The 26,957-nt window shown below is 29.8% G+C and overlaps 2 protein-coding genes and 1 long non-coding RNA gene across 10 annotated transcripts in view; 1 reads left to right on the top strand and 2 right to left on the bottom strand.

Moving 5' to 3' along the window:
• LOC123305991 (RNA binding protein fox-1 homolog 3-like) overlaps window positions 1-26,957 on the top strand; it is a 306,815-nt gene that overhangs the window by 193,567 nt on the left and 86,291 nt on the right. The gene's annotated exons all lie outside the window — the stretch shown is intronic.
• LOC123305997 (trypsin-7-like) lies at window positions 16,915-18,491 on the bottom strand. The gene is made up of 7 exons (XM_044887858.1): window positions 18,372-18,491; window positions 18,240-18,304; window positions 18,078-18,172; window positions 17,811-17,946; window positions 17,631-17,744; window positions 17,169-17,312; window positions 16,915-17,108 (listed from the first exon to the last, which is right to left on the bottom strand). Exons 1-7 carry the CDS (start codon window positions 18,418-18,420, stop codon window positions 16,959-16,961), a joined length of 753 nt encoding a protein of 250 aa, XP_044743793.1. The 5' UTR covers window positions 18,421-18,491; the 3' UTR covers window positions 16,915-16,958.
• Window positions 20,371-22,070, bottom strand: LOC123306005. Its single transcript, XR_006536879.1, has 3 exons — window positions 21,945-22,070; window positions 20,844-20,963; window positions 20,371-20,465 (listed from the first exon to the last, which is right to left on the bottom strand). It is a non-coding gene; the product is annotated as an uncharacterized LOC123306005 (long non-coding RNA).

The raw sequence follows: 26,957 nt of genomic DNA, 5'->3' as shown, positions 1-26,957 counted from the left end.
AAACCGTAATAGAAGAAAAAGAAGAAAAATTCGAAATCAAAAAATGTATATTTTTCAATATCAAACAACCTTTGTTTGAAATTATTCTCGTGAAGGAACAGTTTTTAAAAGCCACACTGTATTTTTCATAAAGCGTACTGAATGAAATGACGTAGTATAATCCTATGAACACTTCGTAAAGTATCGAATAGTATATACACAACCAATAAAAAGTTCAAAACTCATCCAATTTTCAAAGTTTCGCTTAGACAAAAAGAAAATGTTTTTATTTTTAACTGCCTGAATTCTCAAAGAGACGTGTAACAGTCTGCAATAAAGTTGACTAAATATTGAATAATTAATTAGTGAGGAAAATTATACTTTTATGTTTGTTATCCTTCAGAAAAAAAGACCAATTCTGATATCGTAATAACCAACGGTGGTGGAACCCTCTGAAAATTGAAGCGGTTTAAAATTTTGATTATCCAATTTGTACATAAATTATTTCATTTACTAGAAGTGGTCTCAAACTTTTGACTGTACGTGTTTTATTAGTACATAGAAATAATATTCGTCGGTATTTGAATTATTATTAGAGTTTTCGAACTAAGTGTTCACGATTACATCCAGCAAATTCCCATAATATCAATAGAAGAAAAATATTATTCAAACTTACTTTAAATGTGAAAGTATGTCTATGGCTTTGCTTTTTTTTTTTTTGTAAAACTTGCACTGATTTTGATGAAATTTGGAAAGATCGTAGCTTGTATTTAAACTGAGTGAGCTTATTTCATTCTTGAGAGAATGTGTACTGATTTATAAATGCGAAACTGTTTCTATAAAATTAGTACGCCGAAAAGTTTAACACTTTGAAACAAATGAAATTAGGAATATTTGAAAGGTTTTCTTTCAGGACGTTACTTTCTATTCCAATTAACTAGAAATATATTAGATAATATTTCCAAAATACATTACGAAACACCTAGACACTTTGTTTATTTATTAGAATATAAAACGTGCTAGAGATATAAACTACAAAATATCTATCTATATCTATTCCATACGTATAATTTTCATAGTACAGTAGCTGACCGTGAAAATGATCTTTCTTTGTTGCGGCTATCTTCATTTCGATCGATTGCAAATTAGAGCTATGAAAATAATGTTAGGTAATTAATAACTCCATCTACTCTATTTTTATCTATATAAACTCATGGACCGAATCTTTTTCCTTCATAATTTTTCATTGCCGAACAAAAATTGCACCTCTTTTCGCGACGTACAAAATGTCAGCTATATATTTATGGCTCACCTTTTTTCGAGGTCCAAACTTTCTATTAGTCGGATTGACTGACAACAAATTGGACATGGAGATTGAAAATAAACAAGAAAAATAGAAAATGCATTTTACTCCAAAAAACGACAACTGCCTGTCGTGGGGGCTGTAATAAATATGCTTGGTAAATACATTCTTCATCACGTTTCTGTACTACTACTTCACGCGCTTCTGTACTATTGATGTTAGGTATACAACACCTCGACCATGATATTTATGTGTCTGCGTTGGTGATTCTCTTCTACATAGTGGAGTGTACTAAAGTGTCAAAGCTTCTGAGTTTCCAATGTCATCGTCACCGTTTCAATTTTAATACACACACAAACATGTCTATATTAAAATTATTTATAGATCAATCAACTCGGTGTTTCGGAAAGATGTTTATAGTAATAAATGCAAACGAATTACATTATTTTATTATTGTTATCGAAAATAATCGTAAATTTAGCAGTGTATTACTCCAGAGGCTAACTTTCAGTATAAATAATCAGATCATCAGCTATACAAATCTTCTAAATTATCGCCTCCATTTCCGAAGGAGACCTCTTTTTGTAAACTATTCTATTTTCTCCAATGCCATGTTTTTTGACATGGAATGTGGTAGGGTACACTAACACTTAGGCTATATAGCCCATTTTTTAATAATATAATACCTAAATAGTTTTGAACTTTTATAGATAATTTTATTTTTGATGTCTAATTTAACATGTCAAAAATACTTCATTATTTTTTTAATTAATAAATTTTCTACTCAAAAAATTAAAAAGATAGATTTCCTTGGATTTATACCCAATGTAGAGGTTAAGGGATGATTAATCCGGTTCTGGTTCAAATACTTTTTAAATAAAATTAAATTAAAAATTAAGTTTTCTTTTTATAATAATAAAAATACGATATTAAAGTGCGCATAACTTTTGTAAAAAGAAAAATAAAAACTTTTAAACAAACGTGTCTAGATGCATTTATGTATAAAAACTGTTTCATACGTAAACATAGGATAAGTAAGAACCTTTTAGTCTTTATAATAATAATTTTTCATTAGAACATAGATAAATTAAATTTTCATTTTAAAAAGCATCATTTAAACTTTTTAACACCATTATAACATAAAGCTTTAATGCAATATAAATAGTTCATATTGCATGTTGATAATATCCTTTGCTTCTAATAGAATGTAACAATCATATACAGACTGTCTTTCTTCAAAATTTAAAACCAATTTCAAAATGCTTCAAAAAAAAAAAAATGTTTCTTTTGGAAGAAACATTTTCTGTTTTTTAAATTCACTTCACTTCCAACGATAAAGTTGAATCTGCAAGTGAAGATTAACACTGGTATTTTTTTGAGTATTTTCACAGTTTCTCAAATAATAAGCCAAATATTTTTCAATGATAAAACAATCAATGACAATCATAAAAAGGTGAAGAAAAAGGGTGGAGCTTCAAGTTTCGTAAATCCCCAAGGTGATGACGTCACGTATTATGACGATTTTCTCTCTGTATTTCGTTTTTGATTGGTAAAGAAGGTTTGACTTCAAAAACATTACATTTTTACTTCTTTGATTTTTGAAATGTCCATTTTGAAATGTCCATTGAGAATTTATTTTGACGTCTTTGACGTGACGCAAATAGCATTCATTTTATCGTTTAAGTGTCATCTTAATGAAGAATCTGAGACCCAAAGCCCAAGAAAACTCTTCTTTGTTGCTAATTGTGATAAAAAATTGTAATGAAAACGGTCACTTTAAACGTATTTTTTTTACTAATAAATATTATTTTTATAAATTAATCCTAAAAAAAATGACAATGTTTTTGTTACATGATAAAACTAATAAAAAATGCAAACCTTAATATCTCAAACCTAAAAATTTTGTAGCGTGAGGTTGTATACAAATACCCGCTCTTTTATATGAATACTTAGGATTGTATTTTATATCGTAAGTATTTATATTTGCTTATATTGGGGCAATTTTTCCAATATTTCACCTATATCCCCAAACAAAATCAAACGACTTTAAAAATATAAAAAATAATCGTTATAACTAAAAGCCCCAATTAAAAATAACAAATTTGTATCATTTATATAAAACAAATTAATCTTATTTACGTAATAAATAAAATATATACGTATCTGTTTATTTTTTCCTCAGAAAATAATAGCTCTGTTTATCATATCCCCACACCTATATTTGTGGTGAAAACAAACGAAAGAAAATACCCAACTAAATGTTTTATGTTTGTAAAAATAAAAATATATTAAACCAGTGCCAACGTTAAAACGACAAGTGATAAATAGTTGAATATAACCTTAACCACAAATATTGGTTTATTGTCTCTTATTCCGTATGCCTTCTACCTTCTACCTAAAAACCTATATATATAACCTGAATGTCCATTCTATACGCCGTTTTACCGAGGACTAACAGCTAATGTAAAACCATCCTTTTAGTCAAATAATTTAAAAAGTTTTGTTATAAAGTGTATAAAGAATGTCAATTCAGAATTGAATCATGGAACTTCAGCTCGAATATCAAATACGTCATAATCCGCAAGCCCAAACAATTGACTGATTACATCACCATTCAGACTTTGTACACATATTCTTTATGGTCATGTGATCAACGTCTTACATAAACAATTCTCGGTAGCGGGGTGTTATTTTCCACAGCGCTTGGAAACTTTAAGATATCCGTTTTTTGTTATTCTAACAGAAAGATAATCGAATAAAAAATTAAAAATATTTTTTCCTCCCTTTAATAAAACAGGGTGATGTTGGTTGACGAAAAACCTGCTACATTTGAAATGATTTTTCATTTGCTATTCGATTATCTTCCTGTTCGAATAAAAAAATAATAGAAGGATAGAAGACTTGAAATTAAGCTTGGGACCGCTATCCAAAATTTTTCCGTGAAAACGAACGCCTCGCTATTGAGATTTTTTGTGTAAGGCGCAGACCGCAAGGATATAAGGAACACATATACAAATCGTAGCGGTGATATAATCAGTAAGTTTTTTGAGTATCCGCATGCGGCGTAATATCTCTATAGTAAATCTAAATTTATTTAGGGTATGATTTACTTTTTCTGGCCATTCAAAACGTCTTTAATCAAAATCACTATAAATAGTTTTTCCCCTGCAGTTTTTTTTATTCGATCGAAAAGAAAATATTGAAAGCTTACCATGAGACCTTTCTTCCCTTTATTTGTTATACGTACTTGTTTTTAAATCCTAAGAATTCCCTTACCTCATCATCAATGAGTTGGAGCCAAATTTTATATCCTACTGATATTGTTTCATTAGTTTTTGCCTGACACTAAGAATGTTAACAAATCAGCCGATTTATATGAAACCAGTTTCCATTGTATCAATGATTAACTCACTGTATAATATATTTCTGCATAAATTCATCATTTATTTTATTTTGCACCAAAAAATAAAGCAAGAATCCCAATAGAATAAAATAAAATTTACGCAGCGTTAACTTTTTCATGTTTGTTTTTTAACTGATCAAATTTTTCTTCGAAATTTACGACTGAAAATAAAAAAAATAATGTTTTTTTTTTCGTAAAAATAACAAAAACAATTTGTTGGGACAGCGAACAACATACAAATTTTTTTAATGCTTTTTAAATTCTAATAGTATAAAAGATAAAGGATAAAAGGTAACCTTTATCAAAGTATTGTTTTTTCAAAAGTAATTATTTCCACAGGTTTTTTCAAGCTTTCAAATGTAATAATGTAGGCACACTTTAATGTTACTTCTATGAATTTCATATTTGTATTTCTCAATAAGTCGAATACTGGATCTCTTAAAGTAGGAATTTCGATTTCATTACTTTGGTTATCAGAAATTCAATCTAATGGCTTAGCTCCTTGAAAGTTTGAGCAGAACCATTCGCACCTCCATTAATTCAATAAATTGGTAGTACATAGTCGGTATGGTACTGAATCCGTGTGAATGCGACCCCCTGTAGTCCACACGACTAACTTGTCAGAGGGGGAAAAAACATTAAAAAAAAGGTCTTGTTAGCCTTCGTTATTCTTCGAACATGTACTGCAGCTTATGTTGGAACGACCATTTACTTCTTAAATAAATGATGTGTTTTATCCACTTTTCAGATTCTGTTTATTCAGTTTTTTCCAGTTTTTTATTACCATTAAAAAACAGCTCTACTAATTCCCCTGAAAACTTTTCTTCCTGTTCTTAAATACGCGATTACGCGTCGAATAAGTCCAGTCACGTGTTAATGTCATAACTGGTTCGCGAGATAATCGAGGCGAAAGAATCCGAACGAACATACGTCCACACACACAGATGTCACATTGAAAAGGTTTGATTCGAATATTGCAGCCTTGAAACCGCGGAAATATGTAAAACTGGAGATTTTCAAAATCGGCGCCATTACATTAACTTTTTTTAATTATAAGATTCGAGTAATGTAAGCTCGACTTATCAACTATATTTTTTCCCTTTACTTTTACATTCTCTGCAATAAAGTTGATATTTTTGCCCCTAAAACAATTACAAATTTTTAAATCTAAGAATGTAGGATAAAGATGCGCTTTAGTGTTTCATTAATATAACGAATCGGTTTTAGAGAGTAGCATATTTTAAATGAAATTTCCATGATGAAAATCTCGGCTTTAATTCACGAAAATATACATGTTTAAGAATAATACAGTTCCAATTGAAATGTGAATTTTACTTTAAAGCTGAATTAATTATAACCAAATATATTAAATAAACCATAGAGCATAACGTAACATCGACCGTAATTTTCGCTTAAAGTTATATTAGCTTTCAGAGCGTCACCGTCACGTCAAGTTATCTTTAAATTTATATCAAAAGTACATGATGACTGTTGTAATTTCCAAACCCTTATCATGTGGTTATGTCATGTGTTTGACATGGTCAACAATCTCAACGTATAAAATATCCCTCGTTACATCACCATCCTCCATAGTTCCATGAATACCATACGTAATTTACCTGGGGGAAGTATACATCCTAGAATGCCTGGAAATTGTTTTTGTTTACATTCAAATATTTCATAATGAATGTCATATTAATTATTTCAAGCATAAGGATTACAATTCGAACTATGCTCGACCGTTGTGTTATTAGTCCCTCTCGAAGTTACTTAGTTTGACGTGAGATTTTTGGTGATACGAAAATGAGCTCAAAATTGTTATGGCATATTATGTTTTCGGTGGATTCAACACGACCTATCGGAACCCTTAACACGATCCCTATCTCCCTATATTCGAAGAAATTTTTTTTATATCCTGAAATAATTTTTCGCACGAAATGATTAACATCCTCAGAAAAGGCCATTCAAAAACCACTCACTATGAATGACAAAATCTACCCGTACTTTCTACATTCAATTACTTCGGAACAGCTTGATTTTTTGAAATAATGTTCCCAGCAAAATTTTTTCATTTTTATAAAGAAGAATTTGCAAATTCTTACATTCGAGTATTCGAGTTGTGACATCAATTGATCTACATCTTCAAACATGTTTTCTTTAATAAATGTTTTTCTGAAGAGATTATCCTAAAGTGATTAAAACGTGTATGTAGAAAATAATGTCGTAAAAGAATGTTGAATTGAAAATATGGAAGGCGCCACAAACTGCAAGGCCATTATTGATTTTTAAACAAATTTTACGTCTCACATAAAAATAAAATTTCATTTTATTTTTTGAGATTCATATAAATATTATGTCCTTTTTATTAATACTATAAAATAGGATTTAACTAACAAATGGGACAAGAGTTTTCCATTGACATCACCATAAAAACCCTATTTACTCTAAAGGCTTATATATCCCAACAATTGAATGTTGTTACATAATAGACCGGTATAAAGTTTGAAAAATGAGTCGGGACTCTGATTCTGACACTGTATAAGTCAACTTATTTGGTAGCCCTTCATTCTAACTTACTCTGGTAATTTTCAATTAAAATATAATGTTTTCTTCGAAATGATTTGTAACTTGTTTTGTCTCAAATTTGATCACCATTAACAATATATCGATAAAAAAAAATTTCAGTTTTAAAATTAAACCCATTTTCTTGGTCATGGTCTCTTTCTCGCAAGACGAATTCTAGAACCAAGACTATTCCTATAAAGCAAGAATATGATCATGTTTTTCGCACTCGCGCCCGTCGACGTCAAAGTACTCCTGCTGTTCTTAAACAGCTGCAAATGGTTCATGGAATAGTGGCCGGGGATGGGCCAACCATTTTTCGGTATCACAACGGACCCTTTGGTCTAAGTGTGTCCTACCCCAGGACAGCCACTCTAGCATATAATTTTGAAAATGGATATCTCTGGGCGATATTACATTCACTTCATTTAAAGAAACACTAAAGATTTCATGACTGAGGTACGCCTCGATAATATTTGGGGCCTAACACCGGTCTATAATACTATGTGTCTGTTGGTCGGTCGGTCTATGTATCTTTGTCTCTTTTCTAAAGGTATACCTTCATAATATTTTTAGCTATGGCAATTAAAATACTCAGTAAGGGTTTTATGTCATTGTTTTAACAGAATTATTCATTATTCAGTAAATAAATAATATTATTTAATATCGTTATTATTATTATTATTATTATTATTATTATTATTTTGTTGTGTGAGATTTATTAATTATTTAATTACATCTATATTCGCTTGTTTGTTTGTACGTACTACGTGTATTGTATGTTACGTGTATACGTGTTCAGAACATGTTCTATTTTATAATAAAAGGATACCTCTAACTCAATTATTATATATATTTTAATATTAATTTATTAAATAATATTATTTTATGTGTTTTGAATTTATTATTTTTGTTTGTATAATTATTTGTTCTGTGCAGAACCGTATTTAGAGCCACGCGCAGAGCTTTCACACAGTGATTCAACCATTTATATTAGAATATTGCCAATATTTTTAAATATAATTATTGTTGTATACAAATATAGGCAATTTTATTACATAAATGTCGAAATAATTGTGGGTATTGACGTCAAATGAAAAATAAAGTGAAAAGATATAGGTAATTTATTAAGGATATTTGTGAGGTATGTCAAAATACCACGAGACAAATGAAAATTTAGTTCTTCATTTAATTCTAAAGCTCATTTGAAGGATTTTATAATAAGTAACTTGAACTTTGGAGAATCAATTTAGCATAAAGTTATTTAAATCACGTAACGGTTATCGAGGAAAAATGAAAAATTAGTTAAAAATGTGATTTTCACTCGATAATTTCATTAGTTTCTAAGAAAGTGCAACAACACTGTGGTCAGCTGAGAGCTATAATTTTACATATTGTATCAGCAGTCGTAAACCTAGCCTAACAGTTAGCCAGGTGAAAAAGACCCATGAATCTGTCTTGTCACTTATACGTAGATGAAATATAGCGAAAAATTTCTCTCTTAATAATGTGAGAAAATGACATATTCAAGCTGCCAACGTAAAAATGCGAAAGTGTTGTCATGTTGACTTAAAGAATAAATAAAGATTGAAATAATTAATTTTTTATTATTAAACCCCGAATCATAAAAAGAGGTGTATTAGTTTGATGTAAAAGTCAACAAATATAAAAAATGCACTTTATGTAATTCAATCTAATACCGTGCGCACAGGTGATGCAGGTACTTAACTTAATAAATTGATTATCAAGTATTTAATTGTTTGTAACTTATACCCGATATGTTGTAATATGATCGATGAAACCTTATTTAGAAATTGAGTTTAAACACTTGTAAAATTATACATCGACCTTTTAAACCTTTAAAACAACCAACTACATGCTTATTTAGTTGTAATGATTTTAAGGGTAAAACTATATTTTTGGATCACTGATTTAATCTACAATATCTGTCAATTTATATCAGATTGTTCGTTATCTTTATAGTCCTTGGGCTAGGATTCGATGTTAAAATAGTATACTTTAATTGCTTTATTTATACAACAGTGTTTAAGGATGTATGAGCATGACAACAATGTTTGATTTAAAGGCTTTTTAATGTTTGATTTAAAATTTTTTATAGGCAGGCCTTTACTTAAGAATATGTGGAGGAATCTCAAAGAAACGACATATTTTGAAAGTTTCTGATAATTTTGACTTTGAATGCTTGAATTTTCCTTCCAATATCAGATGCATATTTAGAAACCATAGTAATTAGAATAATACTGTTCAGGTGTGTGAATGAACTGTCTAATAAAAAGAAGCACACTGTTTTAATAGTCTAGTCATTCCATAAACCACTGCTGGTTTTTTTAGATTTAAATCTGCCCATCTTCCCCACGGCTTCGTTCGTAACAATGCCAACTTTGAAGACAAATGTGCTAGCCTTCAACACACTTGACCTCGCTTAGGCCGCGCTCTAAACATTAACTTTACTACCGTCTATTTAGATAATAACGGGGGTTCCTTTAAAGAATGAAATAAAAAAGTGATGCAGTACACTTTTGTCTAACTTCAAAATTGACTAAGTTTCATACAAGCTTTTAACTATCGTTTTAACCCCTTAGAGGGGGGAGGTGAATTTACCAAAAAATCCCTACTAGGGGCTGACTTAAATCATTTAAGGAACACGTCTACAAAATTTCATGCTTCTAGACTCAGCTGTTTTAGTTGTGTTTTGATCGATCGATCAGTCAGTTTCTTTCAATAGGTTTTTCGAGATTTGATACCTAAAACAGACACCATTTTCATCACTTTCTACAGCTATCGAATCTTGCGATAAATTTTCATGTTTAATCATCTCTTGGTCTATTACAAAATGGTTGTTACTTGATATTACATCATATGAAGTAATATCAATGTACTGTTAGGGTGATATGTGGTATGCAGGAGAATAAACCAGGGAATACATAATAATATCGTCAAAGTAAGTAACAAAATTTTCTATAATGAAATATATTAAATGTTTCAAACATGCAAATATACTTCATTTGTGTTGCTTCCCTATTTTCTAAAAGTTATATGGATATTTTCTAATGAATAATAAATCGTATGGAAAAATTTTCCCTTTACACATTCAATCTGGTATTTAGTTATTCTCCATTACCATCGCAATTATTAAATACAACAGCATTCATAAAAATATTACAGCATATTACTACACACGTTAATGATTCGTTACGCTGGACGATTCCAAGCCGTGTGTCGTACGAATTCAGGTATACCATATCTAATAGTGTCAATAAAAATGTCCCAAAACCAGTCCACTTCCTTTTTTCAGTTCTTTCGGGTACGGAACCCCAAACTCGCACATGAAACATAGCTAAGAACACTCCCCATTAAATTAACTTTCAAACGAAACAAAAAAATCCAGATCGTTCATTCGTTTAGGTGCTACGATGCCACAGACAGACAGACACACAGACAGTCTGACACACTAAGCGGCCAAACTTATAACACCCTTTTTTGGTTCGGGGACTAAAAACCAACTTTTCTGCCATGGCTGTGAAAATTCTTCAACTGAAATGAGAAAAAAAATTTTGTCATCATGCCTATTCTGCAACACTTAATACAATAATATTTTTGGGCATGCTGTAATTTGTTAAGTTTATGATATTTATCCATTTACACCTTATGCTCGCACAATAATAAAGGTAATTAGTTACAAGTGCTGCTATGGTTTTTTTTTCACCAAATAATAATGGTCATTCTAACTTCGGTATCATATTAACAATTCGCAATAATAATGTCCAATACAGTAGTTAAAATCTATATTGTAAATGTATGCATATGTACACTCTTAATCGAACTAATTGTACTCACCTAAATGGAAAAAAATTAATTATGGTTTTTCTTATATTATAATTTTATTAAAGATACTTTGCCAAAATGTGGTATCTTATCATAGCGCTAATGAAAATGTAACATTGAACCAAACATTCTCATTGGTAGTTATATAAGAAATTCCAAAATGCTATTATATCACAAAAACTTGTTGATTTTTTTTAATCTATTAGGCGTTTCCCTTAAAAAAGTACGGGCTTTTAAAAATTTGGTTTCCAAGCCGCTAGTTCTAGCCGGAGACTCCAGTAAAGTTCTGGTTTCTCTAGACTACAACATTGAAAATCTACTGCCTTAAGGTGTTTTTGTGTTGTGTACTATATCAACAGCAATAGTATACCAAGTATTTTTGTACCATCTAGGCATATACATATCTGTAGTATGACAGTATACATCCGTTTAGTAATGCATCTAAGCGAGAGGTATTATATACATGTATTTAACATTAGTTGGGAGACGCTTGGAGAGTGGAAGTTTTTTAGATAATTAATAATATTTGTATGCAACAAAACTCCCACTCTCTGCATGCATACAACAAAAGTCTTGCGTATCGTATCTGTAGCCTTACAATATAATACCTCTCGCTTAGATGCATTACTAAACGGATGTATTCAGTCATACTACAGACATGTATATGCCTAGATGGTACAAAAACACTTGGTATGTGTATACACATGCTTAGTATACGTACATAGTCAAATAAAGTATTCTTTTTAACTCCAATGTGCCAACGCGAGGTATTCTATAAAGTCTGTATGATAATAGATATCTCTCTTCAATCACTTATACTCTAAATATATTTGTTTCTGTTTAATAAATTTAAATAACTTTTTTTGAAAATATTTCAAATCTAGTTTTTTTTCTAGAATTAAAAAATTTGTTAAAAACACAAAAAAACGCAACCTCTTCTATGGTCTCCATGTTAATTATCCGAAATTTAGTTGAATCCATCTCGAGGTAGAGACGGTCAATCGATTTCAAATTTTTATGGCAATTGCATTATTATTATATTCTTAAAATTAGCGAGAATTCCTACTATATCGCTAGTTCACTATGAAACTTGTATTCAAAGCTAAATATAAAATTGCATCTTGATATCTTCGTAAGTTTTCAAATCACACGTAAACTAACACAATATCATTACCACAGTGATTTCAAACTAGTTCAATTTATCATCAACCTGTTAGTACTAGTACTATGGTATTTTAAATATGTCTTCTTGCATGGGGTAGTGCCGAGCTAATGAACCCTTTTATTCATTGAACCAAAATATAACAATATATATGTTCATACGTGCGTAGGTTATATGTTGTGCAAAATGTATTATTACCAAAGAGAGTTAGATTGGACATTACATAATATGTCCACCCCATAACAATTAACATTCCATTTGTTTTGTTTTATTCATGTGAACGCCCTTTTTGTGAACATTTCATAATTATTGTTAATGTTTTTTACTACCTTGTACAAAGTAAACGAAGAATTGTAATTGCAAGAAAAATTCGATGTTTCTTTTTAACGCTAATGTCTATTTTGAGCAACCTGGAATCCATTTTGAAGTGTAACATCATTAAATTCCCGCAGGTATTTTTGAATACTCGTGTGTCTCGCCTAACGCCAACTCTATTCGTGTTTTTTCCCACTTTACATGCAGTAAAATGACAAAGAAGGCAATGATAACTAAAAACAAAGCTCAATTTTCACATTTATGCTATCAGTCACACATATATACAGATACGTTAAAAATCTGTTAAGGTGTATACACAAAGCGAAGGGTCGTTCATTTATTCGCTGGTTAAACAGATAAATAAAATTTCCATTGTAGTCAGAGGACCTCTTAGATTAAAAAGTGTTCCATGGGACGATCCTCCAACTGCAATGACAATAAATTTTTTTTGTCTCTTTAAATTGATTCATTCAAGGACCTTTAAGGACCTTTTTAACCACCGAATCCAAAAAAAAAGTGTTATAAGTTTAACCGCTATGTGCCTGTCTGTCTGTCTGTCTGTCTGTGTGTCTCTCTGTGGCATCATAGCGCCTTAACGGATGAGCCGTTTTAGAGTTTTTTTTATTTAGTTTGAAAGGTAATTTAATGAGGAGTGTTCTTAGCTATGTTTCAAGTGCGAGTTTAGAGTTCCGTACCCGGAACAACTAATTAATAGGCGATGCTTCTCAAAATCGGTTCAGTTTGGAGAAGGCTTGTTTTTCTATTTAGTAAATTTCACTAAATATTTTGCACGACATAAATTTCTGGATGAAGTTTTTTTGCAATATGTAATTATGCACTTTCTTTTGCACTTCCTTGTGAATAATTGCAGATTTATAAGTGTTGAAACTGGATTTAGGACTGTTTTATCATCTAGTTGCTATACATGAATTGAACCTTCTTTGGAATAGCATATAGTAAATTTTCAGTTTTCATGTTTCAATAGAAATATCACTTTTGTGTCTTTGATGAGTTTATTAGTGTACAAGGAAGTAATGCGGTGCTCACATCAGATGCTTTTTGTTTCATCTGTATATCGTATGTTGTCGGTAGATACGTATCTAGATAGAAAATAAGGGTTGTGTTTTAATTTAATTGCTTTTGTTTATTCTAGCTTTTTTTTTTATTTTATTTTTTATAAAAATATTATTTTTATAAAATTGCCTAATTTTTGTTCGGGAATATTAAATTGTTTCATTAACTTGTTTTGTCAATATGTTAACATATATTTCGTATAATTTTTCCTACGTAAATGTAGTTATTAGTCACTGGTTCTTTGTAATCGTATAAATGAGACATATTAACTTTTATAATAATAAATATTCTAATAATAACCCATCAATAAATATAAAATTTAAAAAATTGTAAAATGGAAAGTTTTGTCTCGAAATGTAGATTTTGTAAGTCCTTTTTGGGTAATTTTCGAGATATAAATATATATAAAAAAATTTCGTGTTTTTTTCGTTTTTTCCAAGGAGTACCCCTTAAAAAAATTTCAAAAAATCCAAAAAAATTATTTGTTTTGGAATTTGTAAAAATGCAGTTTATAAGGTAAAATTGACCCAGAAAATGGAAAAATCGGGTTCATTTAACGATTGGAAGGGTAATTTTCGAGATATCGCCTGAAATCGATTCAAAAAAACATTTTTCTAAATAAATACTCGCCCAATCGTCAAATAAACCCGATTTTTCAATTTTTTGGGTCAAAATTACCTTATAAACTAAATTTTATCTAATTCTGAAAAAGAAAAAATTTTCGTAATTTTTTCGATTTTTTCCAAGGGGTTTCCAATTTTCGAGATATCGCCTGAAATCGATTTAAAGAACCGTATACTTACGGAATCTGTATACTTACTTGTTAATAAATTCCAGGAATTTGTAGCAACGCTGTATCCACACGCTTGAATCGATTTCCATTTTTTAAAAGGGTTCTTCCTTTAAGCTCTAGTATCTTGGATGAAATCCACCCGATGCCTTCAAGATCATATACTCTTGCACAACAAGTGCCCGAATTTGATAAACATTAAAATATGGAAACGGCGTTAATCCATTGAACTTTACAATCTCTTCCTCAGAGGATAAGTGGTATAACATGTTGGCAAAAGATCTTTTAAGTATCATGTATGTGAATTCGACTTATGTAAAGTAAATAACAATGTGGAACAAATGTAAAAATTTTCAGAAGAAAGCATAGATATCATCAAATTTTCAACATTCTATCCCTATTTGAAGAGCTGTAGAGATGAGCAAAGCTTTTAAAAATTTGAATAATGCAGGTTTCTTCGAAGCGTCCAACTGAACAGATTTTCTAGAATTCTTTTACAACAAACACACTAAATCAAAGTTGGTTCTCCCGTTTGGTATCTACGATGCCACGGACAGACACAAAAATACACAAATATAGACGCTTAACGCATAACACCTTTCTTTGGTTGCGTCGGAAAATGTGAGTGTAACTAGGGTCAAGTTGAATGCTTAGACTTTGAATTGTTTATAAAGTTTTGTATTTATAGCATCTCTTACGGAATTTGTTGTTTGTTCTTCTTGCAAGGAATTTTTCTCAATATGTTCAACAATCGTAATTCATATATATTTTTGTAAATAAACGGAAATTATATGTCAATCAAAAATTAAACGTATTCATTTTAATTTAACTTTTAAAATTAACATTTTCAAACTTTTAAATGAACTGTCATTACTATTTTATGGATCCTCACATGCTCCGAGATATGTTAGTTTTTGTTAATTTCACGTGAATGTAACCTTATTTTATTTCTTGGAAAAGTTAGCGTTTCTTTTTTCAATTTTCGTATCTATAGATAAAAAAAAAATTGCACCCCGAAATTTGTTAAAGTATGGGTTATACTTGGAATTTCTGGATAATCGAGTGGCGTCAATGACACAATTTTTATTATCTTCTCGGTACCGAGTAACCTTAAAAAATAATATTTTCGTGATGATATTACATTTACCTTGATTAATATTTGCAATTTAGTTTTAAAAATGAATAATAAAGAGATTTTCAGCTATTTTTCTCATAACATCCGTTTTTCTAGAATATAATTTGTGTGCATGTACTTTCTATCCGGTTCTAGATAGCCCCCAGCCTAGCTCTACTTCCTACTGGTTCGACATTAGAAACGAGAACTGTGTTAGGTGAATAAAAAGAACTAACAAACACCCGTTTTGTTACCACCTAACAATTTGTATAACAAGAGTTAGTCGTGTCGAGATACCTAACTATGTACCAAGGTAGTTGCAGTAAGCCTCTTAAATGTCAGAGCAATCAACATACAAGCTCACTCGCTTTACGCTCTGATTGTCACATTTAGAAAAAATAATATAGAAAAAAAAGCTTTGTTGTGTATGCTGCTTTAGATAACAAAAAAACCAATGAGTAATCGAGCGCCATCACTAAGGTCATATTTGCTCGACTCATTAGATATAACATTTTCATGATATTTCGGCATAAAAAAGAGAGATCGAGTTGGGAATTCTTTTTTTCCTACATAAAGATTTTCAATTTCTTAGTTCAATTTGAAGGGTCTGTGCGTTTTTCTCCTACAAATACTTCAAAACCTCCCTGCCACAAACCGAATTTCAACTCATTTTAGTCTCAGAAGTAATGAGGGTTACTGAAGATGCCCAAAAATTGCGAAGAAAAAAAATTATATCTACATACAGTGTGCCAAGAGTAACGGATCATTTTCTTATCCATTTTTTGATCCGATGAACGCATAATTTACTATTAATTAAACTAGGCCACCAATCAGAAGCGCGCTACTGCGGCAAGACAGTGGAAGAGGTAGGTAAATAGTAAGAAGTGCGAGAGTGAAACGCGAAAGCTTCACCGCTACGTTGGCGTGTACGAATACATACTTTTCGCCAATGTATCAAAAAAAAGGAAGAGGACTTTTCGTCTTAGAATTTTATTTTTCTACCTGATCTAACAAGGATGTCCGTTACTCTTGGGACACCCTGTATATAGATGGCATTTCCAAAACTAATTTAACACACATCCCACCCATCGCAGTTTATTTTCGATACAGTGCATAAGTCTATATTTTCGTGGAAATTATGACTAAAAACATTAAATTATATACAATTTTTATTTTTTAAAAAAACCTAAAAATGACTACACAAAACTTTATTTTTTGTTTTATTACGTTTGTTATATATCAGTGTGGTTTCCAGGAAAGGGTATTTTATCCCAAAATTATTACTTTTTGTACATATTAATTTCGATTTGGATTTTCCAAAATTTAAAAAAAACCGGGATAATATAAAGAACCGTAAAACGAAACATTGTTAGCAAATATATTCATTTAAGAAAATATAGAAATACAAATTTATACACCAGCATTTTTACGTATCCAATCTCTGAAACTTGCAACACGTGTAAACACACCTGGAAATGGAGGTGTAGTACATGGTTTCATTGACCATGAGACCAAACCCACAATTTTTCCATTCAAAGTTAATGGACCACCAGAGTCACCCTAAAAAAAACATAAATAAATGAATTTGTACTCTTAGTGTTTTTTTGAAGTAAAACTTACATTGCATTGTCCTTTCCACCCTCCTGGTACTCCTGCGCATACATTACTGTCATGGACTGTGTAAGAATGGATTTTTTTACATTCGTTTATGTCCACAATAGTGATGTTTACTTTTTGTAATCTTTTAGGTAAAATTCCACCAGTCTGCGCAAAAATATAATTAATTCTCAGACTGTTGTGTCTTTTAACTCTTTTAAACCAAAAAAAGTGTAAAAAAAATGTAAAATGTATCCCCGTAACTTAGGAAACTAAACATTTTTGCAATATAAATTAAGCTGTACAATTAACTATTAAGCAAGTGATTCTGATCTTTGGTAACTTCTGATTACTGTTCATAAATGGCGTTTAAGGCATGAACAGTAACTTCTGATTACAGTTCATAGATGCTTGTTATTCAATAATGCATAATTTATAACGAAATATTCCCTACAGTGCTTTTTTAAATTTATATGAATATCTTACTTCATTATAGCCCCAACCAGCTAAAAGTACATTACTTCCTGCTGGTGCAGGTTCATCTTGATCAGGTAAAACTGCTGGTTGTGCATATTTACCGAAGACTGCAGGTTCAGCTAGCTGTAACATTATTTTAACTTTTTACTGTCAATTCATTTTTTATGGGAAAAATATTAATTAACATACTTTTAACAATGCAATGTCATTTCCACTAGTTGCTGTTACATATTTCTCATGAATGATTTTTGATGAAATGTTAATTACCGAACCATCTTTTGCTTTTGGGTCTATAGTTACAACTCCAAATTGGATTGAGGCAGGGCTACACAAACAAACCGTAATTTTTTATAAATAATTTTGCTGACTTACGAATTCCAGCTCCGATATTTATCATAATATTTGGAATTTTTAATAAAGGAACTAAAATTTATAAATCATCGAACAGAAACTTACATACTAACAGCACAATGGGCAGCAGTTAAAACATAATCCTTTGAAATTAGAACTCCACCACAGCTATGACTTCCCCTAGAAGTTCGCAATGAAACCTACCACAAAAACAATTTTTTTTTCATATAACTATATATCTCGGTTTTTGATTGTTACAATACTTACAATCGACGCGACATCCCCTAAATCAGCATCTTCACCACCTACAACTCTACCTTCAAGAGACGCTCCTGTGAATCCAAAAATCTTATTAGTTATCTAGTGTATATTTTTGAGCAGCAAATTCACAATCCATACCCAAAATTGGCACAGCCAATGCAATCAAAAGGAAACAAAATCGTAGCATTATTTTAGATTCAAGTTACGATTACTAAATGCAACATTGCATTTAAATTTGTGGTTTTAATATCATTCTTTATCTTCAGTTTTATCATTTTCATATTTTATAGATTATTTAAATTTGATTATATTTCTTAAAATAAAGAAGTTAGCACCTGTCTTCATGAAAACATATTCTAGTTATTTTTGCTCAGAAATACCGCATCTATGTGTCAATCTTAAAAGATTGGCTTCGATAAAAATGGTTTTTACAGATACTTACTGCGTCGTGATTTACGAAATAAAAAATTGTATACATGAGTAAATAATATTAAAATATTAAATAATTTGCCCACAAAAAAATTTATACAAAATTCATGATGTGAATCTAAGATGCTTTATATAAAAAAAATTTATATGGAATTTTAAAATATAAAAAAAGGAAAACTGAGGTCCGATAAAGGAGGGTTCTCTTTCGTAAAATAAAAGAAATTTCCTAAAATCATTATTTAGCTATTATTAAACAATACCTCATTTTCACAACTCCTTAACATATATCGCACTCAAGTATTATAGATTTTTATTTTACTTATCTTAATAATCGATTAACATTTGAAAATGCCTATCGTTTTCAAAGTTTCATATGCGGAGACGTTTATATTTTACGAAATATTTTCTTCTAATCTATAGCGAATTTTATGCGAAATATGTTCTTCTAATTCTATAGTTTATCAAATTCTAATCAATCAAACTTTTCCATTTCCTTCTTTTAAAAAAAATCGAAAAATATATGCTCAATTTTGATGCATTTATGACATTGAAAATTTAATCTCACAAATTTCAATAAATAATTATGATAATTTATATTTCAAAAATTATATTTGTACAATTTGATTTCTTACTGTCGCAATTTTTAATGCATTAAGTTCAATTAATTAGTGTTTTTCAATAATTTTAATTTGACATTATCTATAACATTAACATGTAGAGAATTGCAAATTAGTCATCACAGCCTCCTTTATCGCCCAAATTTTTCACCGGAAGCGCTGGCATCGATTTTATTGTCCCTACCATGACTACGCACACAACGAATAGCCTAAAAAAATTTTCTAAAAATTTTATTTGTGTGCAAATATTTTATTTATTATTCTAACACCATTTATGCTAATTAGAGATTTTTGTGATCGATGAAAATCGAAAAACCTTGCTGTCTAGTCGTTTTTCAGTGATTGTCTTTTTAATGAGTTTGAGAATTGTAAGTTGGCAGCACTGCTCTAGTGATCTAGCTAACAGTTTATTCGTTTGCAAAGGTTTTATTATTAAATAATTTTACATACTGTTGACACATATGTTTCAGTGATTTTGTGACTATCTTAAGTACCAGCTTATTGAGTTCAAAATTAAAAAAATTGCGTATTTCTATTGCGTAGGTAGCTAGACTCTCTTGCAAAGATAAGTTCTAGTACAAACAGACTAGAATTTCTTGTACCATACTGACGCACAACTATTTTTTAAGGCGAAAAATCATATGGCTATGAAACGCACATCAAAAACCAGGGAAAATGTAGTTCGCTCTAAAGCTTGTTACAGTTTTCATAAAAAAGGCGTATCACATATTAGAAAACAAACATTGAGCATTTTTTCATTTTAAATTTTTTATATTGTTTTATCTACTTTTTTTTGGGGGAGCTATGACCTCCCTCCTTTATAACTGCACTCATTTAGTGTATCAGTAATCTTATCCAAAATTGTATGTATATGACGTGTTCTCAAAATAGAAGGTTTAATATTTAATAAAATACAAATGAAATATTATTGTATTTTTTTACAAATAAATAATTATAAATAAATAAATAAGTAAATAATGAATTGAGCTATAAATAAATAACAAAAGTGGGTTAATTATCATTATTCAATGTTGAATTCCATTTTCTGATCGTGTTACGTTTTCTTCTACGTTTTCCATATAAAATTTTCATTGGATCACTGCATTCTTTGTATAATTGAGCACATTCTTCATATGTTCGTGGTTTAGGTTGTGTTCGATCTCGGTATTTTGCTAATCCTTCACGACTGAAAAAAGTTGAAATCTTAATTAACAACAGGAATTTTTCTTAAATTAAAAATCATCTTTATTTTTGTAACAAAATAATTATGCCAATCATTGTCAAAAACAAATAAATATAAAATAGAATTAATTTAATTATCACCAGAGTTGCATATTTTTATTTAAATCATTTATTTTATTAATAAGAAATATAGTTATTTTTAGTTTTAATTTGTACAAATATTTCTCTCTACGTAATAAATATGTTAATTGAATTCATATTATTTCGAGTCCAGTCACATTATATCGATTATTTATTAAATAAACAAAATAACAGACTTTATAAATAACTTTTCGTTATAAGTAAATCGAAGTTTAAAATGATTCATTTTTGTAATAATTACCCAAAGAAATATAGTTGATAAGCTGCAGCCACGCTGTGTCTTGCTCGAACATCCGATTCACAAACATAACGCCGCTTACAAATCTCTTCGATACGTGAAATTGGTTTAAAAGACTCTATGCTAAACAAAAAACAAATTAAATTTTGATCGTCCTTGGTTTTGGTTAGGGGACTGGTGATCAAATGAACGAAAAATACTCTTCTTGGCTCCTACATCATTTGATTTTTTAACTTTTTTTTAGCATTATTTTGCCTAAAAACTTTCCCTTCCCAAGCCGAGAAAAGGCAATGACTTACTACTTCTTTTTTTTTCTCGGAAGCTTACTCTCTTGTTGATACTCCTTAATTGATTTCAGATTTCAATTTTAAATACAAAAATTATTGTGTTACAACCTTCACTTCATATGCCGTTATTCTTCTCCTTTTGTTCACAATTTCGTTGATTTTAGTATTTTGGGGTGGAACCCTAATTTTAGGGCGAAGCTATACTCTACCAGGCTTCGCTGGAGACATTATGGTTGCATTGAATAGATGAGAAATATCTAGTAAATTTTACGAAATTTATTTTACCCCCGGTAAAAGACTTCACAACTTTAAACGGCTGAACTGACTTTCTTGTAACTTACAGTTTTTTAATGTACAGATTATGCGTTTTTATTTAATATCAGGCTTGAGTGTATTTGAAAATATCGATCGTTCCCACTTTCAAACCCTCCCCCATATCGCCTACACGTCAAGCTTTTTTTATTTGATACCCCATTTGGATCTATTTGAAAATATTAAATTTTTCATCCCCACTTTCACGCCCCACGTTTCCACCCACCCACCCCCCCAAAGGTTAAAAATAAATAAAAACAATCCTTGAAGCTGATTGTATATCGTATCAAAATTTGAGCTCAATCGATGCAGAACTTTTTCAGTTTTTGAAGAACACCCCTTTTTCGTATTAAAAAAATATGCTTCTCCAGGATCTAGACTATCTCTGTACCAAATTTTATTTAAATCGATTCGTTAGTTTAGGCGTGATTGTGAAACATACAGGCACAGTTGCTTTCGCATTTATAATATAAGTAACGGTTTTGAGGGCACTTAATTCACTTACCTCCTTATTATTCTATCTGCGTCATCTCTACTAATCCCATGCACTTCTCTAGTTTGTCGAGTTGGTGCAGAAGTTCCACTGTATCCCGTATTTTTCACTCCACTTGATTTTACTGGATATTTCACGCGATTGTAATACATCATTGATCCCGAATGATCTAAATCATAATCATGATGATGAGAGTGGTACGACGGAGGTGGAACATCACTTATAATCTCATGACCAGAATATATCACACCACTATGAGAATTACAACCAGGCCACCAAAATTTCCCAAAATATCCAATAAAACCTTTTAAGAAAAGCGCTCCAATTGATAACACCGTAAACACAATAACTGCTACTTTAATTTTAATCGCCACTAAACTTGCCAACCATGTGTACGCAGCAAATGGTTTCACTATAAAAGAATAATGATCAGCTAAAATTAGTGATTTCGAATGTTACATAATATTTTTAAAAACACTTCATACTGAAAAATGGACGTTTTCGTTTTCGACTTTCTTCCAGTACGGTATCTAACAATGAATTTGTTTCCGAACATTCGATTGAAATTATTGTTAACACATAGAATACACTTATTACTATTATTAAATTTCGATTAAAACTCATTTTATGTATGATCCAAGTGAACGATTTTGAAGAGACTAAAACGATTCAAAGTTAAAGTTCAGTTTTTATATTTAGTGTAAAATGTCGTCCTACTAAACTGATTGAAAAAGAAATTATTCTAAATCAGTGATGATAATTGGTGTAGTAAATAAACGATATTAATCGTCATAGCAGTTTATTAAGCAAATTTATGATATTCCAGTAAATAAATAAAGAACATCTTATTTACTATATCTTTTTTTTTTATCTTCTATGGATCCGTACTCGAAAGAAACTGAACCTTTTTATACCATGTATATGTAATATACCAAGGTATACTAAGTTTAGTCCCAAGTTTGTTACGCTTAAAAATATTGATGCTATGAACTGATAAATGAAATTATCAGCAGAAAGGTGGTAAAACACAAATATGGTATCACAATGGCTCTATATCCTAAGTTTGTCCTTCGTGGACAGCCAATATAACCTAACCTAAGCTATTTTATTTTAAACTTTTTTAGAATTTTTACAAAAGGGTGAATGTCAGCTCTTATAGAACACTAAGACAGAATTTTTAAAGTATGCATACGAAACCCTTAAAGCACCTCAATCTGAATGTTTTATCGAATTTTATTGCATATCATTATGTCTTTAACTTGCAAATGAAAAGAATAAACAATTTACAAATCAAATTTTTTGTTAGCGTTTGCTCGTTAATTAATAATAGAAAGACCTGCTTAAGAATGAATGATATTTCATAAATGATATAGTTTCTATTACTTTCGAACGTGTTAATTTAGGTTAATGTTTTATCAAATAATGTTAGAAAGTATTGTTTATGTTTATATTAAAATTTTGTCAAGTTCAAGTTTCGTAAAAATCTTGACTCTTTAGTGGCATTTGCCTCACTAAACGTACAACTCCCACTGATCCGCTTAACTTCCACAGTTTTATTAAATTGTGTTAAAAAAATAAGGTGGCATTTGAATTTAAGCTACGCGCGTTTGTTGTGCATTGTTGTGCATTCGCCCAGCCAAACAGTCAACAAGGAATATTATTCTAAAGAGGTCGGAATATACTGCACTCATAATTCGTGATCGTTTCGTCAAAAACTCAACCCATATCGTTCCGCAACCACCGTATTCACCTGATCCGGCGACTTCTGGCTGTTTAGCAAGCTCTAAAGACCGCTCCGGGGACAACGTTTTGATACGATAGAGGAGATTCCAGCCGCAGGGAAGACGGAACTGAAGACAATCCCGGGAAGTGACTACAACCAGTGTTTCGAAGATTGGAAAATCCGTTGGCATAAGTGCATTGCATCGGGAGGGGATTACTTTAATGGGGATGAAATTGATTTGGAAGAATAAATTAAGAATTTTCAAAATACAATGTTACCTTATTAGTATAACGCCAAAATGGGATATTTCATTTTTACCACATCTTAACTCCTTCAAAATAGTAAACGGCAAAAGACGAATCTTGACAGAAGCCTATCAAATTTCCCTATAAGTAAAAATAGTTTCCAAAATATACTACGGTTTAAAGATTAAGAGATCACAGTGAGTATTTACCTTTTTCGTAAATCTGGCAAAAATTCTCAATTTATTCAATTATTTTCTCTTTAAAAATAGTTTTGTTTGGGCAAAAAACAAACTTTTCCCTTTATTCTTAGGTAGCCTGATCACAGCAAGCGTTCGGATCAGATCAAAAGTAATAAAAATATTTACAAAATTAAAATGAATAATTTTCAAAATTTTATTACGTTAACAATAATATAAAATTTGTATCGAATTTAAGACTAGTTAATATTCTATATTGTAACAATTTTTAATGTTAATTATTTGAACAAATAATATTATTTTTACTTTTTAATGAGTTGTTATACATTTTAATACCAATTTACGTCATAAATCGTCTACTCTACTCTTAAAATAATATAATTATGTTTATAAATATCATAAATTTGAATTATTATTATTATATTTATTTATATAAATTACTAAATCCAATTTTTGGGAATCTGTTTTTATGTATCACATTTATATTCGTAATATGTAAAAGTTACAAAGTTGTCTGTTAATAATTAAAATTCTGGATAATGTTTATTACATTAAAAAATTGTATTTCTCTTGCAAATGAATGATTAGTGATAAAATTTATAAAATTGCACGTACACAATATCCGAAATTTTCGTTCTCAAATTGTAATTTTTTATTTTATAATTTCGCCTGCAGTCGTATCTATTTCTCAAATTATCTCATGACATAATAAACTCAGCAACTTTCGACGAAATTTTGATAAATATTATATGTATTATGATTTCTAACATAAAGACAAATCTGAATGAAACTTCTCTCTTAAATCTAAATCCTTCTAAAATCGATTTTTTTTATTACTCAAAAAAAAAAACATCTTATATCTTATTTTTTTATTTAAAAAAATTCATCAAAATTAACTTTGGTTTCCGAAAACAGACTTCTTTTGCCTTGATATACACGTAATATTACTTGTAGAAAATAAATTATGAGGCATATTTACTTTTTATTTTGAAAACTATTCGATTTCCAAGAGTTAAAATAGTCTTACACTTTTTATTTACTTATTTTTAATTAATAAAGTCCAATAACAGAAAATACTTCTTAGTCTTTTAATTTTAATTATATCAATAAATACTAATTCTTTTATTTCTTTATTTTCAGGTAAGTTTCGAGTTATACCTAACTCCATTCTTCAAAAGAACGCGTTTCATCTTTTTTTTGGTACTAACTGGATATTAAATAATTTTGATTATATGAGTAATAATTGGAAAATAACGGTAAAACGAGTCCAAAATTGAATACTAAGTATACATAAAAAGTTTTTATATCAATTGAAAAATGTTTCAAATATTAATTTACTATTATCTAGATAAGAGGTACCTATTCTAGATCAAAGAAATAAGCACCAATCAACAAACCTTGAATTGTAACGTTTCAAAGTTTTTGTAGAAAATTAAACTTAAAAAACTACGCAAAATTTATAAGAAGGTTTTAGAGAAATCCCTAAACTAACAATGTGTTAAAATACATTTAAATGAGATTTCAACACGTCTCACGTATATAAAATGATTCATCAAGCTTTACAAAAACAGCTTTAAAACATAATAACCAGATGAAATATAATTCTAATTTTTCAAACGATTGTGACACTCTGATAAGTACAGTGAATGCATATAAATAATTACGATATAAATATTATTCATCAAATAATTGTACATTTTTCAAAAACTTTTGAGGAGGGTGTAAAACTTCTATGTGTAAATCTTTTGTTCGGAAAGCTTCGATGCCATTATATGTAATGATCAAATGCACTCAAATATAACTACATCTAGTTAAACAGTTGTCGTTTCAATTTAAGGGATGATATTTGTAATTGTAAAATTATAGTCAACCCGAGTATAGTTTTATACGAGGGTAAGTTCTTTTAGTTGAAAACAGTAGTCCCTTTTTGTGAAGGCCGATACCATTTGCACGGTGATAAATCTTTCATCATATGATATAAGCAAAACAGTTCTAATTTTTCTTTTTTTTTAAATGCATTTGATAATAATTCCCAAAAAAGCATCTCGAATATAAATTAGTTTAAAAATTAAAACCCTTTAAATGATTCCATTTGACCTTTTACTCTCATTTGGCATATTTTTTCCTTAGTTTCAGAAAATTTAGGTCATATATTCCTTTCATTTCTTTCAAAATATATTTCCAAAAAGCCTATATAGAGTATTTTTTTCTAAGGGGGTCGTTTTTTAATCTAATGTAAAACTTTTATGGTTTTGGGAAAAAAACTCAAAACAAAGTTACCAATTGAAAAATATATTTTTTCGCCGAATTTTTGTGAAAACTATAAAACCTATTAGAACTTACCATTAGATCTTCTCTGGAGAAGCTGTTACTCTCCTCCAATGATCCTCGGGTCGATTCCAACGACATTATATCTAGATGAATCTGTGAACTAATTTTTCTTCGATTACAATAGCTTCTATAATTTTCTGCCAATGAGAATACAGATTAAACAAAATTTCATGTGGAAACAACAATTGTGACGTGTGAATTTTGGAAATTGTTGCATGTTATCGTGCAAATACACATTTTTTTGTACATTTGTCAATGTAATATGTACAATAATTAGATTTTTATTTTTACAACTTAAACATGTCTTATTTTTATCTAAGCTTTTAAAATATATCATTATCACGAATTAAAACCAGTAAAAAAGTTGCAGACTGGGTTATGCAACTAAATTTTTATGATTTTTGAAAATTTTTGATTTACTGAATTCGTTATAGTTTGAAAAGGCCGCCAAGAATATGTTGAAAACAATACGGAATTGATGCAACACAAATCTCGTGTAAATATTACACCATTTTCATTTTACTTCGTA

Source organism: Chrysoperla carnea, chromosome 1 (assembly GCF_905475395.1).
Source record: "Chrysoperla carnea chromosome 1, inChrCarn1.1, whole genome shotgun sequence".
Lineage (NCBI taxonomy): Eukaryota > Metazoa > Arthropoda > Insecta > Neuroptera > Chrysopidae > Chrysoperla > Chrysoperla carnea.
This window is presented reverse-complemented; position numbering and strand designations above follow the sequence as displayed.

Bases quoted from the DNA above. Each gene is read 5' to 3' on its own strand.
- LOC123305997 (XM_044887858.1), bottom strand. From the start codon at position 18,420: ATGCTACGATTTTGTTTCCTTTTGATTGCATTGGCTGTGCCAATTTTG. The intron at 18,305-18,371 runs GTATGGATTGTG...TTGGATTCACAG, and splicing joins ATTGGCTGTGCCAATTTTGG to GAGCGTCTCTTGAAGGTAGA. The intron at 18,173-18,239 runs GTAAGTATTGTA...TTTTTGTGGTAG, and splicing joins TAGGGGATGTCGCGTCGATT to GTTTCATTGCGAACTTCTAG.